The sequence below is a fragment of the Pelobates fuscus genome, chromosome 8, assembly GCF_036172605.1.
Source record: "Pelobates fuscus isolate aPelFus1 chromosome 8, aPelFus1.pri, whole genome shotgun sequence".
In the NCBI taxonomy this organism is placed as follows: Eukaryota; Metazoa; Chordata; class Amphibia; order Anura; family Pelobatidae; genus Pelobates; species Pelobates fuscus.
This window is the reverse complement of record NC_086324.1, coordinates 153,753,284-153,769,112: the sequence shown is the minus strand read 5'-3', so window position 1 is coordinate 153,769,112 and position 15,829 is coordinate 153,753,284. Positions and strand designations below refer to the sequence as shown.

Below are 15,829 nucleotides of genomic sequence, written 5' to 3'. Positions count from 1 at the left end.
ACTTGGGAACTTTCATGTTGTCCTGATGAAAGTTCCCAAGTGGAACTGAAACGTAGACTCTCTCCCCCTATCCCCCTCTCCTCCGCTCTCCCTCCCCAAAAAAATACTCTGCTTCCATGGATACCAAACAATTGCAAACCAAAAACTGGTTTATAAAAAAAATTAAAAATCTGGGGGGCGGAGCTTGACCAGACATTCTCAGATACTGAACCTGATAACGCTGTGTGTTTTATCTTCTATAATCCCATATAACGGAGTTCGGCATGATGGTGGACATTCTGGAGCTTGCATTCAGGTAGTCATGCTAAGTTCACAGAAGTAGCTTGTTCCTTTATCTTGTGCCTACTATATAGTGTAACTGTGTTACTTATCCTGATCTCCTTTTCTCTTATTTACAAACAACTAGTGCATCACACTCTTGAGCCGTGACTATGCTATGTTTTAGTTGTGTGAAAATGCTTGCCTGGTTAATCAGTTCTCCACCCTAACATGTACTACTAATGGAAAAATGTGCCGTTATATCACATGCCATGTTAATGTTTATTCTAGAAAGCTTACATCTGCTATTGTGGCTCTGTAAGCCTGTCTGTATATCTTTTGCACAGAGAAAAAAGGAAATTCTTTATGAAATGTATCTGTGGTGCAATTATTGGCATCCTTTTAGTTAATACCTCCCTCTGCCAAGCTAACCGTTCCGAGTCTTCTCCTATAATGCCTGATAAGGTGGGAGAATACATGACCATTCCTCCATACAGAATATCTCCAGATTCTTCAAATTCCATGGTCAACACTGGTGGACTGTCCTGTTCAGTTCAGTTTTTTTTTTTGTTTTTTGTTTTTTTATATGGGGTTTGAGACAGGGGACTGGGCTGGCCATGGCAGGACCCTGATGCTTTGAATCATTGTCCTGCTGGAAGATCCAACCACAACCAATTTTAAGCTTTCTGGCTGAGGAAGTCCGATGTTTATTTCATATGTTATATTTGATAGAGTCCATGATGCCATGTATCCTAACAAATATTCCAGGTCCTCAGGCTGAAAAAAAGCCCTGAAACATTAAAAGACCCACCACCATATTTACCCATAGGCATGACCTACTTTTCCATATGGCTACCTCTCTGTGTGTGCCAAACCTACCTCTGGTGTTCATTACTAAAAATCTCTATTTTAGTTTCATCTGACCATAGAACCCGATCCCATTTCAAGTTCAAGTAGTGTCTGGAAAACTATAGATGCTTGAGTTTGGTTTTGGATGAGAGTAGAGTTTTTTTTTCTTAAAAACCCTTCCAAACAACTTGTGGTGATGCAGGTGACTTTGGATTGTAGTTTTGGAGACTTTCTGACTGCAAAACATAACTAACATCTGCAATTATCCAGCTGTGATATATATATATATATATATATATATATGTATATGTAAAATTTAAAAAATGTTTGCGTTCCTTTAAGATGTCTTTTCTTTATAGAGGATGAAGATGTTTTAATAGCACACTGGCTTTGAAACATGCTGATGTATTTCACTGTCATAAAATTTCTTCCAGAAGATGATTTTGTTTTTACAAAAGAGAACATCACACTGAGAGCTTAATGTGTTTATCTCACTTCCTATTTAGGGCCGCAGATTGTTGTCAGTGTCTATGGGCCAGATGTCTTTGGGAATGATGTAGTGAGGGGATATGGAGCAGTGCATCTTCCGTTTACATCCGGAAGGTAAGTTTATTGTTTTGCTTTGTAAACCAGCATATTAAAACCTAATTTGACTGCTTAAAAAGTTTTTATTATTTTTTTTCCCCATTCCCGAATGTCATCATAGCTTGTTTGTACGTGTTGTCAATTAACAAACGAATGACGAAATTGTTGTCAATCAAACTCCTCTTTCTCCTTGCATTAATAACACTGATCAGACTCCCTCTCTTCTTCCCCGTCAAGATGTTGCTAGGTGAAGATATCTTCTAGCTGCACATGTGTAAATCTGTCAGTGCACATGTCCAGCATTCCTAGGGATAGAACACTGGTTGGTTAGATCAATGTCCCCAGTGGAATGGGTGTGCAAAGCATAAGAAAGAAGAAGCACGTAAACAAATCATATTTACCTGCTTTTTCAGCCTACAGAATGAGGCAAAACGTTTGAATGAGACCGTTATCTCAAAGTGAGGTATTTCCCTTCTAAGTTGTCCTTATTCTCGGATAACATTGGTGCAGGGAAGAGAAATGGGAAGGAGCATTGCTAGGTGGCAAAAAGACCAGGGGCATGAGCCCGTGGGTGAATTTCCTGAACCCTCCCACATATATGAACCTAAGTTCCTCCCAAAACTCCACTTTATGTCACACCATATGGCATTATCTGAATTATATTATGACACAAAATCTTTAAAGGAGCTTAAAGTATTATATTAACCTATATTTATAAACTCCAAACCTGCAGCATTAAAGCTACAACCACTGCATTAAACAATGCAACCCTACAATAAACTACAACCATCCGTCACTTTGCACTTCTGATTCCTACGGTGAAATTAAAACTTCCACATTAGCAATATTTTTCATTTTTGGCAAAATAGGGACAGAATTAGTCCCGTTAATGTGAAAATGTAACTTCCACAATACCAAAATGTCAAGTTAGGGGTGGAGATTATTATTTATTTTTTTACTTTAGCTCCAATGCCGACCCATTAATCTCAATGAAGTGGCCTGGGTGCCATGTCCCTCTCGTTTTAACCCTGCAATTTAAAACACTGCTGTTATGGAGAACGACAATGTTTACATTGGAAGGTTCAAATATCTCCTGTGGCTGACACTCTAACAGCCACTAGAGGCACTTCCGACAAAATAGCCAAGTAAAACTCAGATATTTCAATCAGATGGTCTAATATAGATCATCTGATTGGTGGTGTGCAGCATTTTGTTGCGCATGCACACTAATCTTCCAATGCTTTGTTATGCTCTCAACCAAGGAGATGGGGACACCCATGGAGATTGAACAGTGCAGCATGGAAACAAGGTTACTAGGGAGGTGGGGAGGCGTTAAGAATACACATTTGTGCTTGTAATGCTTTAGTGTTCCTTTAAATATAAATATTTAGTCATTTCATGGTTCTGCTCTTACAAAGTAGACAGAACAATATCGATATGTTTCATCGTCCTAAAAAAAAAATCTGCTTATCGTGAACATTAATCCCTTTTCAAAGTCTGTGTGATATATTTGCATACATTTCTCTTATAAATACATATATTATTCAGTATTCTGTACCCCCCGAGGAGCCGCCGTAATGTCAGATACGTATAATCCGTATTTCTAACGTTTTTCGAAGATAGGATTTTTTATAAAAAAAAAATGACTTGTGCTACCGATCTAGAATGTTAAATGTCACAAGACACATTTTTATTTAGCATTTCATGTTTCAAATCTCAATGCAAATGTTCATAATAAATCTGTATTCACTTGGCTTCTATTTTATATTGTAAGGCAGGTAGGAGAGAGAGTCTTTTTTTTGTTTGTCTAGTTTTTTTGTTCCTTTTCTTTTGTGCAGATGCCAGTACGGCTAATGTCTCCAGATATAAAGAATGCTGATTTCTTTTTGCATGCGGTTACATAAATGTTCGCCAAGATTTAACCATTTCTATTGCCGAGCACACGAAGACATATCTAACTTGATGGAATACAATTATTTTCTAGAACATGATTTTTTTTTTTTTATCTTGTTGTTAGTTTTGAATTATCTGACCTTTTTGAACCACGGTAAGCACACTGTTCTGCTTGACCGATGGAACTAGACACCTATAACATTTTCACAATAACTTGTAAATGACTTTAATGTTCTTTCTCAGTCATCATTTTAGCAACATGTACTAACTGCTAATTATCAGACCGCACATCGCTCCAATGTGGCTTTTCTCTTAAACAAAGAAGAATGATTTTGACATGCTGCCAAAAAAGTTAAAGCTGCACTACGCACTGTTAAAGGGCTACTCAGAAAATAACTACAGCAACCTAAATCATTATCGCATTTGTGCAAGTGACGTCTAAGAACCATATAGTGCTTTCAAAGTTAGCTACGGTAATTGAAAATGGTTTAACACTCCTCTATGAGCTGGTGCCAGAGTCTCCAGGCACCATAGATACTTTAATAAAATGAAGTGGTTATGGTTAATATAGTGTTCCTTTTAAAGAGCACTCGAAGCACCATAACCACTACCAGTCTGTGTGGTGGTTATAGTGTTATAGATGTAGGGGCCCAACTTTTTTTTTTTTATCAAACCGTATAGGAGCAGTCTCTTAACCTGTGTCCCACTCAGCTGCCAAACCTAGTTAACAGCGATGGATTGTGAGTGAGTGGATTGGGTAGCCGAGTGATTTCAGCTCATTATTGCATTCCAGGTTGGACAGTATTGCAGATTATAATGCACATTAATAGTTTCTCCATTATCGGTGATGCAGAACAGGAAATGGATTCTGGGGAGAGCCTTGGGTTTTGTAAAACCTCTCCTAAATGTTTTGACAAATAATAAGGGGGCAGTGCCCATGGACACATAGCACCATATCCAGATTTAAAGGGGCCCCATGAAAACCATCTCCGAAATGAGCTGTAGTGTTTATAGTGCGTATAATTTCCTTTAGCCTTCCACTTTGACTCGGTGTTGCTTAGATCTTCTTGCATATAATAATTGTACCGTTTTCCAATGATTCTTTGACTCACCTTTTGGTAATTCTTTAGCCTATTAAACACAGACAACTTTTTTACAGAGATAAATCATCACACATAAATAAGTAATAAAAATAATAAAGAGTTGCCATGGGGAGATATGGTAAAGCTTGTTTGCTTTCTCTAGTAAAAAAGGGTTTTCTTAGCAATAAAAGATACAAAGAGATACATTGAGACCTTAAGGTTCAATAATCACACTCGTAACTCTTCTTTAAAGTCGGAGATAAGAGCTTTAATGCTATTGACTGAAAGTATAATGGGCTATTTTCATGGTTGTGCTGAGGACAGCTTCCCCAGCCACATTATGCCATTACCCATCTGAAGGTCTGACCGAAAATTGAATCTTTTGTTATGATACACAACTCATGTTAGTGGCATCTCATTACCTTTGGCTGGGATAATCAATGGAGGATCTCACAGTTTCAAGATCTTCCATAGACCTTCATTTTATGTTTTTGGGATGAGCTGGAATGCACCAGAGAACGCACGTTCTTGCAGATAAAGCTTATCAAGATTATTAAGCCAGGGCACAGATACAAACAAGAACACTGTATACATCTCTAACTTGATTTAAACAAAAGTATTGTAAAATAAAATTAAAATAACCCCATAAAACAGGCTTTACAGACATAAGAAAATGCGTTTGAGATTGAAATTCTGAATATAGTGATTACTGTTCCTATTAAAACAGGTTGCGAATACTACACGTCATTCGTTTGTTAATGCACCTTTTTATATATCTTCTTCCCTTAGACATAAGAAAGTTGTCCCTATGTTTGTCCCAGAGTCGTCATCCGTGCTACACAAGTGCATAAGGTACAGTCAAGTTAATCTGCAAGTCAAACACTGTTCCATTCATGTCTCTGGTGTCTTTTGTGACGTTATTATTGCAATCACACTATGTAAATATCTCAAGTAGCTTTTTGTGTCCTCCTTGTTATTTATGCTTCCCTGGTGTCAGAGCTGATATTACGTCATTGGCAGCAAGATTTGTTAGCGTTTTTGTTTCTTAGCATTTGTGTTCATGTTATTGCTGAATACATTTAGAGTATCGGTTCGTAGATCCGGGGTCATGGACCAAAATTGGGACGTTGTGCTAGTTCTGTGGGTCCTCTATGTTCACAACATACCATCTTACGCCTTAGACCCCAGTCAACTGTTGATAGCTAATTGAACAATGTAGAATTTTGGAAAATTTTGTGTAGTTTATTTTGCTTTACCTTCTACTGCAATGGAGAATGGGTCTCTAGCTAATCGGTCCCTCACAAAAAAAGTTAAGAAGAGTGATCAAAAAAGGCATTCTAGTTCCAAATCTTACAAACATTCCAGCTCACTCAGTACTGTCAGGGGCTCTGTTCATACACTGATTAGGAAGTCTTTTTTTCTTCTGGCATGGGGGAGAGAGGGAGGGGGAGGTAGGCAGGAGGGGCAGGTGGGGGGGGGGGGGCAAGGAGAGAGGCTTATGGTGCAGTAATTTGTAAAAAAAAAAAAATATATATATATATATATATATATATTTTTTTTTTTTTTTTTGTATTCTTTATTTTTGCAGTGCAAACATTAATACACAGGCTTGTCATGCCCCAACAGTGAATGACAGGCAATTGAGTTTACAACGTTATATCGTTGTAGCCAATAGAAAAAAATACTTTTTGTAATATAATAGGGAAGGTGTAACACGCTAGTCATACATGCCTAGTAGGTATAACAAAAAAGCAATGCGGATTTATCTAAAACCTGCTAAATTAGATTCTGAAACATTTGCTTTCCTTTATGCAATAGAAAAGAGTAACTCTTAGCTGGTCATGCTAGGCAGAGAAAAACATTGTGTGTGTAAGGCTTGCTTAGTTACTATTACTAATACAAATCCCCTAGACATGGAGTAATAAGTGAGATATAAAAACAATAACTCCCAATACAGGCCAGATCGCCATGGGGTCGGTGGAACCATCACAGCGGTTTTACAGAAAGTGTGTGAGATTGCATGCTAATTCTGAGGCTGGTGGAAGTAGTAAGCATGTGTGACTAGAAGAGAGTACTATCAGAACTCAGCTGCAAGTGGTTGCATTAATCAAGTGTGATAATTAAGTACAGGTTTGCTGTATGCACTTCCGAGATATGACACACCAGAAAACAAAAATACAAGAGAAATAAAATAATATGTACATAATATAAAAAACAATCGTTGGGATATTCATGGGCTTAGTGGCTCTGAGGGTACTTTGCATGACTCCTTCACCCGATACCCATGCTCAATCTTCGAGTCACATTTTGGGACTGAGTCCCATTTATCCAGATAAGGCCACTTTGCTTGTCCCGGCACAAGAGCCCAAGCATGGTTCTCATTGCACCAGTCACCTTTTGGCTCCACGAGCTAAGTCCCTAAAGGTTGCCATCAAACGATGGAGCTTTCCCTGAGGATGTGAGATTTGCTGAGGAGTAGTCGCCCTCGAGGCCTTCAGCCCAGAAATGCGATAGCAGGCTCCGGACAGCCTGGGGCGAGCTTTCCTCCCATTTTTCTTACGGTCTTTGGAAGCGGGTCGGAGCCTCTGAGGAGTATCAGGCGTGGGGTGCAGAGCATCAGGAGGTGAGTCATGCTCCAAGCTTGCACAATGTTCCATCGCCGTGGCCTGGTTTTGTCTGTGCCACAGCTTTACCAAAAAATCTCGAAAGAGGTCATCCAACCATATCTCCGACAGGCGTCCTGGGGCGGCGGCCGCCATCTTGGCAAACGGTAAGGCGGCACTCATGTATTACAGATATTTTGAATTGACTTGGTAGTTTGCTTTTATTTTATTTCATTTTTTTTTCTTTCATTTTATTATATTTTAAATTGGACATTGCGACTTTTGACTCAATAACTGATTTTACCGATATACTATTGTGCTAAATAAATACATTTAGTTTTGGAAACACTTCCATCTTCTTGAAGGTCTCTGTCACCATTATCGATCGGCTCTGGAGCTGCTGGGATCAACACATTCTCGTCTGTCATAACTGGTGGCCTTTAAAATAAAAATCAGTATGATCTTGCTTAATAAACTCACCAGAATACCATTCAAGTTAACCCTTCTATGGCTTTTCATGAAGAAAGCAAAAAAACTGCTAAAATATATCATCGAGATGACAGAATTATCCACTAATGAGCTCATATAGCATGTTAATTTCAAATTGTGCCCAGAACCACAGTGAAAACTAGCAAAATTCAGGGACCTCATTACAGATACGATTAATCTTAAAATATGTAATTTCTTCTCACAAGCCACCTTCGTGTTGGTGGCTGGGAAGAGGGATTTATTATGTTTTTATTTTTTTACACTGAATATAACAAGAAGCCATTAAACTTAGAAAAGAAAACACGCAGGATTTTATCATTTGAATTAATAAAATGTAGTGTCAATTTTCTAGTAGCAATTTCATAAAATGCTGCATATATTTTTGTGGCTATTTAAAGTAAATTTAGCATGGGTTATCAGCCTAAAAAACTTGGTAATAAACCTCTATAACTTTATCTTGTGTTTCATATTTGGGAAAATAATTCTATTACACTAAAATAATTAACCACCAAACTTTAATTCTTGTTCCTATCATCTAGTTCAGTGTTTTTAACTACCGGGCCCGGAACCAAGATTTGATCTTTAAAGGGCACTCTAAACACCACAACCAATACAGCGTATTTTAGGTTTTTTTTTAAGCCTATCTCAATAAATACTTATGTGTTCTGGGGATGGATTAATTTAAAGTTAATTTAAGGTATATAAAAACAACAGCAATGGTACAAAACAATAGGACAAAGTGAAGATAACTGTTATAAACATTGCCCGCATCCACCCCTTCCTTACACTCTCCTAATTGGTCTCCCCAGAAACCAAACTGCCCTGCTACAGTCTGCAATGAATGCAGGGCCGGTGCTTGGATTTTTAGGTACATAGGCGAAGATGCATTTTTCTGCCCCCCCCCCCCCCCCCCCAAAAAAAACATCTTCACCTATGTGCCTCTTAACCAGCCCCTCTCCCCTCCCTGACCATTAATGGTCCCTTCCCTGTCCCTTAGTGTTCTTCTCCCCTACCCCCTCTTTTCCCTGTCTCTTGGTGTTTCTCTCCCATTCCCTCCCTGTCCCTTGGTGCACCCCACACCCCTTTAGTGGTCACACTCCCCTTCCTGGTGTGTCAGTGTGTACAGAGTGTAGCGGAGCGCGGTACAGGAGTTTCAGTTTTCTGTACCCGGCCGAACTGACAGGGAGTGCTCTCTCTGTGAGCACCTCCTGTAAGTCTGGCCAGGTACAGGAAACAGAAGCTCCTGTACCGCGCTCCGCTACACTCTGTACACACTGACAGTCACACACTCAATGACAAACACACAGACGTCACTGACAGACACAGACTCATTGACAGACACACTGATAGTCACACACAGACTCAATGACAAACATACTCTCACTGATTTGACAGACACACACTCATACACTGGCAAACACACTCATCATACACTGACAGACACACTCATACACTCACATGCACACACACAGACGCACTCACTCACACACACACGCTGTCACTCACAGACACACGCTGTCACTCACAGACACACACTGTCACTCACAGACACACACTGTCACTCACAGACACATACACTCACACACAGACACATACACACACACACACACTCACTAATTATTTTATAAATAAATATTTTCCACCCAGCCTCCCTACCTGGAGAGCTGGTGTGGATGATGAATCCTTCCCTGGGGTCCAGTGGGGCTGCTGGGCGGCGTGCGGCTGTGCTGAGATCAGACGCGGCGAGGGAGCTCTAACCTCTCTGCTCTGCTCCCTCGCGGGCTGTCTGCTGATGCCGCGGGAGCCGGAATATGACGTCATATTCCGGCTCCCGCGGTATCAGCATCCAGCGCGCGAGGGAGCAGAGCAGAGAGGTTAGAGCTCCCTCGCCGCGTCTGATCTCAGCACAGCCGCACACAGCACCGGGGGCCGAGATGGTGGCCCGGCAGGAGGGAGAGCTTCCCTCCTGCCGGTCACCGGTCACTGAAATCTTGCGCCCCCAGAGCCCGTGCGCCCTAAGGCGGCCGCCTGTGCCGCCTTATGGACGCGCCGGCCCTGAATGAATGCTGCCGCCAGGCTGATCTTTGTCCACTGTCTCTTTTCCCTTGCCTTGTCCCTCTGTCATATTCCACACTGGCTTCCTGTATCCTATTGTCAGGTTCACAGTTTAGTGGACGGAGCCCAAAATGCAGATAGATGCTGAAGACAATGGACAGAGTTCGCAGTACCAAAGCATCAGACGAAGAGAGTAGTCGGGGAAGCCAAAGGTCAGGACAGGCAGCACAGGTTCAGAAGCGACAATACAGGCAAGGGTCAAAATCATGATCAGGATACAACAGGACAGTCTCTGAAGGTCTTTACACAAAGACTTAAATAGGGAAAGTGGGTGGTCTTGTTAATTGAGGTTCCACCCTGGTCTCCACCTCCTGTACCTTTAAAAGGCTCTGTGTCTGCACGTGCGCGCCCTTTGATTCCCCTAAAGTTCTTCCTTCTGTGTGGTCGCACATGAAAGCAGCGGCAATCTCACAAATAGACTTCTGTTCCTGCTGTGTTCAGGAGACGGAGTCCATAAGAACGGAGTTCTGCCTGCAGTATAGGTGAGTGGCGTTCGCATGAACAGAGTTTATACGCATAGAGTTCTGCCTTCTGTGCCGGGTAAGTGGTGTTCGCATGAACGTGAGCAGTCGGCATTGGTGGTTGAGTTGACAGCGCTGCCTGGGGGGTCGCGCTCAGTCACGGCGTCCTCGTGGAGTGAAATAAAGATGCAGCGTGGAAGCGCAAGGTCCTGAAACCTATAGGTGTCAATTCAAAATAATAACCCTTACCTATAAAGCTCTAAACAACTCTAGCCCCTGTTACATTTCTTCACTGATTCGTAGGTATGCCCCTTCTCAGTCTCTCTGCTCTGCCGGTGACCTTCTCCTCTCCGCTGCTCGCATCCTTACTGCCAACTCACAGGACTTCTCATGGGCAGCTCCTTTCCATTGGAATGGCCTGTCTATCCCCATTAGACTCTCCACTAGTCTTCAATAGTTTAAGAAGTCAGAAATGCTTATGGCCTCCCAGAGTAACTTCTCTGTCACATATCTGTCTCTTTCTTTCTTCTAAAAAGCGACACTCCACTCACACCTTCTATTCTGCTACTTTCCCACCTTGTTCAGTTGCTGTCCCCCTTGCTTCCCTATTGTGTTTTTACACCCCACCTCCTCCAAACTGTATGCTTGTTTGAGCAGGGTCATCATCTACCTATTGCTTCTTCATGTTGTACATTTTTCATATTTTTCTAAATTTCTCTCCTTTCATAATATTGTAAAGCACTGCAGAATAAGATGGCGCTATATACATACCAATAATATTCTGCAATTCACATAAAAATAGTGTATGATATAAAGAAAAAGGTAAAACACTATTCTACTCCTATCGTTGAAAATGAAAGGCTTCTTCAGTTATTGGTGGGGGGAGATAATCTTTCAACAGCTTGGTTATAAATGCAGCTATCTTGAATCAAAACAGCAGAAAAACAATAAGAGAGAGCAGGAATGTTATTGTCATATATATAAATGGGATGAGGGAGGGAAGGGAGAGTCTGGAGCCAGATCTAAGATTTGCTTGCTGCCCTTAAATTTGCAGTAGTGTTTTTCTGATAAGTTGAATTACTTTAGGAATAGTAAAATAAATATAATGTGCTAGTTCAAATTGTCATTTGTTCCGGATTTTTCATAAGTAGGCAGAACACAACAGCTCAATCCGTGTCCTCCTGAGGCTACTTACAAATTACGAAAATAAATTCTCCCATTCCATTCTCTGTTGAGTGAAGACTTGTAGAATGAGACCATTTAAATGCATGTGAAGATCGGACAAAAGGCAGAACCATCATTTGAGCTTTGCTGTTTTCACACTTCGCTGTTAACACTTATGAATTATTTTATAGAGGATCATATTGAAAATTGATCCGTCATTCCTTATGTGATTTCAGTAACCTTGGTATCTAACTGTGAGTAACAGGATAATCTAGCTGAAAATAAAACTCGTCATTTAGATGCAACCTTTTATTCACCCCTGTTTTGGATAATGATCCAAAAAATCCACTTTAAAGTTACATAGCTGAAAAGAGACTTGCGTCCATCAAGTTCAGCCTTCATCACATATGTTTTTACTGTTGATCCAAAAGAAGGCAAAAAACCCAGTCTGAAACACTTCCAATTTTGCAACAAACTAGGAAAAAAAAACCTTCTTGACCCCAAAATAGCAGTCTGATGTCTCCTTGAATCAAGCAGATTTTACCCCACTAATTAGAAATTATATCCCTGTATGTTGTATTTTTGCAAGTATGTATCCAATTGCAGTTTAAACATCTGTATGGACTCTGATAAAACCACCCCTTTAGGCAGAGAATTCCATATCCTTATTGCTCTTACTTTCTTTGCCTTAGATGAAATCTCCTTTCTTCAAGCCTAAATGCCTCATGTCCTATGTATAGCCCTGTTTATGAATAGATTTCCAGATAATGGTTTGTACTGACCCCGAATATATTTGTATAATGTTATCATATCCCCTCTGAGGCACTGTTCTTCCAAACTAAAGAGATTTACATTTTTTTAACCTTTCTTCGTAACTAAAATGCTCCATTCCGTTTATCAATTTTGTAGCTCGCCTCTGCACTTTTTATAGTGCCATGATATCCTTCTTTAGAACAGGTGCACAAAATTGCACAGCATATTCAAGGTGTGGTCTTACCAGCGATTTATAAAGATGCTAAATTATATTTTTATCCTGAAAATGTATGCCCCTATTTATACATGACAAAACCTTACTGGCTTTAGCAACTGCAGATTGACTTTGCATATTGGTGCCTAATTTGTTATTAACAATTCCCAAATCCTTCTCGTGTGTGGTTATCCCTAATTCACTTCCATTTAGGGTGTAAGTTGCTTGTGCATTCTTGACCCCGAAGTGCATAACTTTACATTTCTTTACATTAAATTTCATCTGCCATTTTAGTACCCAGTCCCCCAATCTATCTAAATCCCTCTGAGGCAAAGTAATATCCTGCTCACATTTTATTACTTTACAAAGTTTTGTGTCATCTGCAAACACTAAAACATGGCTTTCAATGCCTATTGCAAGATCATTTATAAATATGTTAAATAGAAGCGGTCCCAAAACAGAACCCTGAGGAACACCACTTACCACTTTTGTCCATCCTGAAAATGTACCATTAATGAAAACTCGTTGTACTCTATCCTTAAGCCAATGTTCTACCCAAAAACAAGAATATTTATTTAGACCATTTTTTTGGTTTAAAGACTAACCTATTGTGAGGAACCGTATTAAATGCCTTGACAAAATCTATACATCTACTTACTTCTTCATAGAATGCAATTAGGTTAGTTTGATATGACCTATGTTTCATAAAACCATGCTGATTATTGCTAATAACGAAGTTCTTTCTAATGAATTCCTGAATATTATCCCTTAATAGCCCATTAAATAGTTTCCCAGTCACAGAAGTTAAGCTCACAGGTCTATAATTTCCAGGCAAGTATTTTGAACCTTTTTTAAATATAGGAACAATATCTGCCTTCCTCCAATCCTCTGGTACAATACCTGAAACAAAATAATCTTGGAAGATTAAATACAGATGTTCACTTATTTCCCCACTTAGTTCCTTAAGTACTCATGGGTGAATACCGTGAGGCACCGAGATTTATTTACATTAATTTTCTTTACTGCTGTAGCACCTTGTCTCGAGTTATTTAAAATTTCTGCCTTTTCCTGTTCTTCATTAACTAATAGACCCATCTCTGTTTCCAGTGTACCTACACTTTCAGTTTTTTTTGGTTTTGTTTTTTAGAATTGATGTACTTGAAAAATAATTTGGGGTTGGTTTTGCATTCTTTGGCTATCAATTTCTCATTTTCTAGTTTAGCCATCTTAATTGCATTTTTTCAAGCATTATTGGCTTCCTTATATCTTATATAGGATGCCTCCTATAGAAAACTCCTGTTGTTTCACTCCTGTTGTTTTAACTCCTACTTAAAAGAGACTACTTTAAATAGCCTACTTTCAAGCAAACTCCAGTACATTTGTACTTTTTCATGTTCTGTAATTTTACAACCAATGCCCAAAATTGCACTAGTTGTTCATGGTCGAAGACTTACTTTAGATTTTTGTAATAAAATTACAGTGAGGGGAAAAAGTATTTGATCTTCTGATGATTTTGAGTGTTTTTCCACTGACAAAGAAATGATCAATCTATAATTTTAATGGTAGGTGTATTTTAACTGTGAGAGACAGAATAACAAAACAAAAAATCCAGAAAAACACATGGCAGAAAAGTTATTGTCAGGATCTTACCTGATGCAGAGTCCGATATGCAGAGATATATGATCACCCTTGCAAATAAACAGAGGCCAAGGTGGTCAGGTAAGAATTCACCTGGCCTGTGCATCTGTGCACGGGGGCAGTGCAGGATATTGCTCCAAGTCGCAGTACAGGTAAGGACACAAGCAGGAGAATCGTCGAGGGTAAGCCAAAGTCAGAGGATGCCAGAGGTCACAACACACACAATAAGAAAAACCCAAGGTCAGGAGCCGACTGGAGAAACTGGATCACAAACACCAACACAGGAACCAGAGTCAATGAACTGACACTGCCATCAGAGAGAGGCAGAGTTTTATACCTGACTGATTAGGCATCTGCTTCAGGTGGACTGAGAAACTGGAGCAGTCACAGGAAAAGTCCAACCTCCTAGTGCTGGAGACAAGGCAAGATCGGACTTCAGGCTGATACATGAGCTGAATAGTGGCTCAGAGGAGAAACAGCAGGCTCAGGACCGCAAAGTACTCAGTCTCAAATCCCCTGTTGGGCACTTCTGGGGCGACCGCGTCTCGATGTCACGGTGAGACATCCGTGACAATTGTGACCGTTCTAAATTGATTTTTATTTCAATGAGTGTAATACATATTTGATCCCCTATCAATCAGCAAGACTTCTGGCTCCCAGGTGTGTTTTACAGGTAACAAGCTGAGATTAGGAGCACTCTCTTAAAGGGAGTGCTCCTAATCTCAACTCGTTACCTATATAAAAAAGACACTAGTCCACAGAAGCAATCAATCAGATTCCAAACTCTCCACCATGGCCAAGACCAAAGAGCGGTCCAAGGATGTCAGGGTTGAAATTGTAGACCTACACAAGGCTGGAATGGGCTATAAGACCATCGCCAAGCAGCTTGGTGAGAAGGTGACAACAGTTGGTGCGATTATCCGCAAATGGAAGAAACACAAAACTGTCAGGTCTGGTGCTCCATGCAAGATCTCACCTCGTTTTTTTTTGGGGGTTATTCTGTCTCTCACAGTTAAAATACACCTACCATTAAAATTATAGACTGATCATTTCTTTGTCAGTGGGCAAACGTTCAAAATCAGCAGGGGATCAAATACTTTTTTCCCTCACTGTATGTTTAAACATCAGATAAAACATAAAATGAAAAACTTACAACAGTCCAATTAACAAAACCATAAAAGTCAACTAAGTTGACCCCCTGCCCCCGTTCCGCCTCCTTGATGACATAATCAGAATTGCCGATTTTTAGCCAATCCATGGGAAAGCATTGGGTTGGCTAAAATCGGCAAGGAGGCAGGATCGGAGCTGGGCTAAACGCCATTTTCACCAATCAGTACTTATTCATAGAGATGCATTGAATCAATGTATCTCTATGAGGAAAATTCAGCGTCCCCATGCAGAGCGTGGAGATGCTGAACGGCAGTGCTGCCTACTGTGCAGCACTGCCCCAGGAAGCACCTCCAGTGGCCGTCTGAGAAGGGTTGTCCCTAGGGGGCAATGTAAACACTGCCTTTTCTCAGAAAAGGCCTGATGGCAATGATTATACTCACCAGAACAACTACATTAAGCTGTAGTTGTTGTGGTGACTATAGTGTCCCTTTAACCCCTTAAGGACACATGACATGTCATGATTCCCTTTTATTCCAGAAGTTTGGTCCTTAAGGGGTTAAAGAAAAGTTGTTCTCATTAATGAAAATAAAAGATTGCATGAAATACATAATATTA

At 40.2% G+C, this 15,829-nt stretch overlaps 1 protein-coding gene across 2 annotated transcripts in view; it reads left to right on the top strand.

Annotated features, from left to right (window-relative positions):
• Positions 1-15,829, top strand: part of B9D1 (B9 domain containing 1) — a 109,374-nt gene that overhangs the window by 48,093 nt on the left and 45,452 nt on the right. Inside the window, exons 4-5 of one of the 2 annotated variants that reach the window (XM_063430454.1) lie at positions 1,614-1,710; positions 5,457-5,519. In XM_063430454.1, the coding sequence (XP_063286524.1) occupies positions 1,614-1,710; positions 5,457-5,519 (160 nt within the window). The remainder of the gene's footprint in view (positions 1-1,613; positions 1,711-5,456; positions 5,520-15,829) is intronic. The other variant, XM_063430455.1, reaches the window with a different exon arrangement.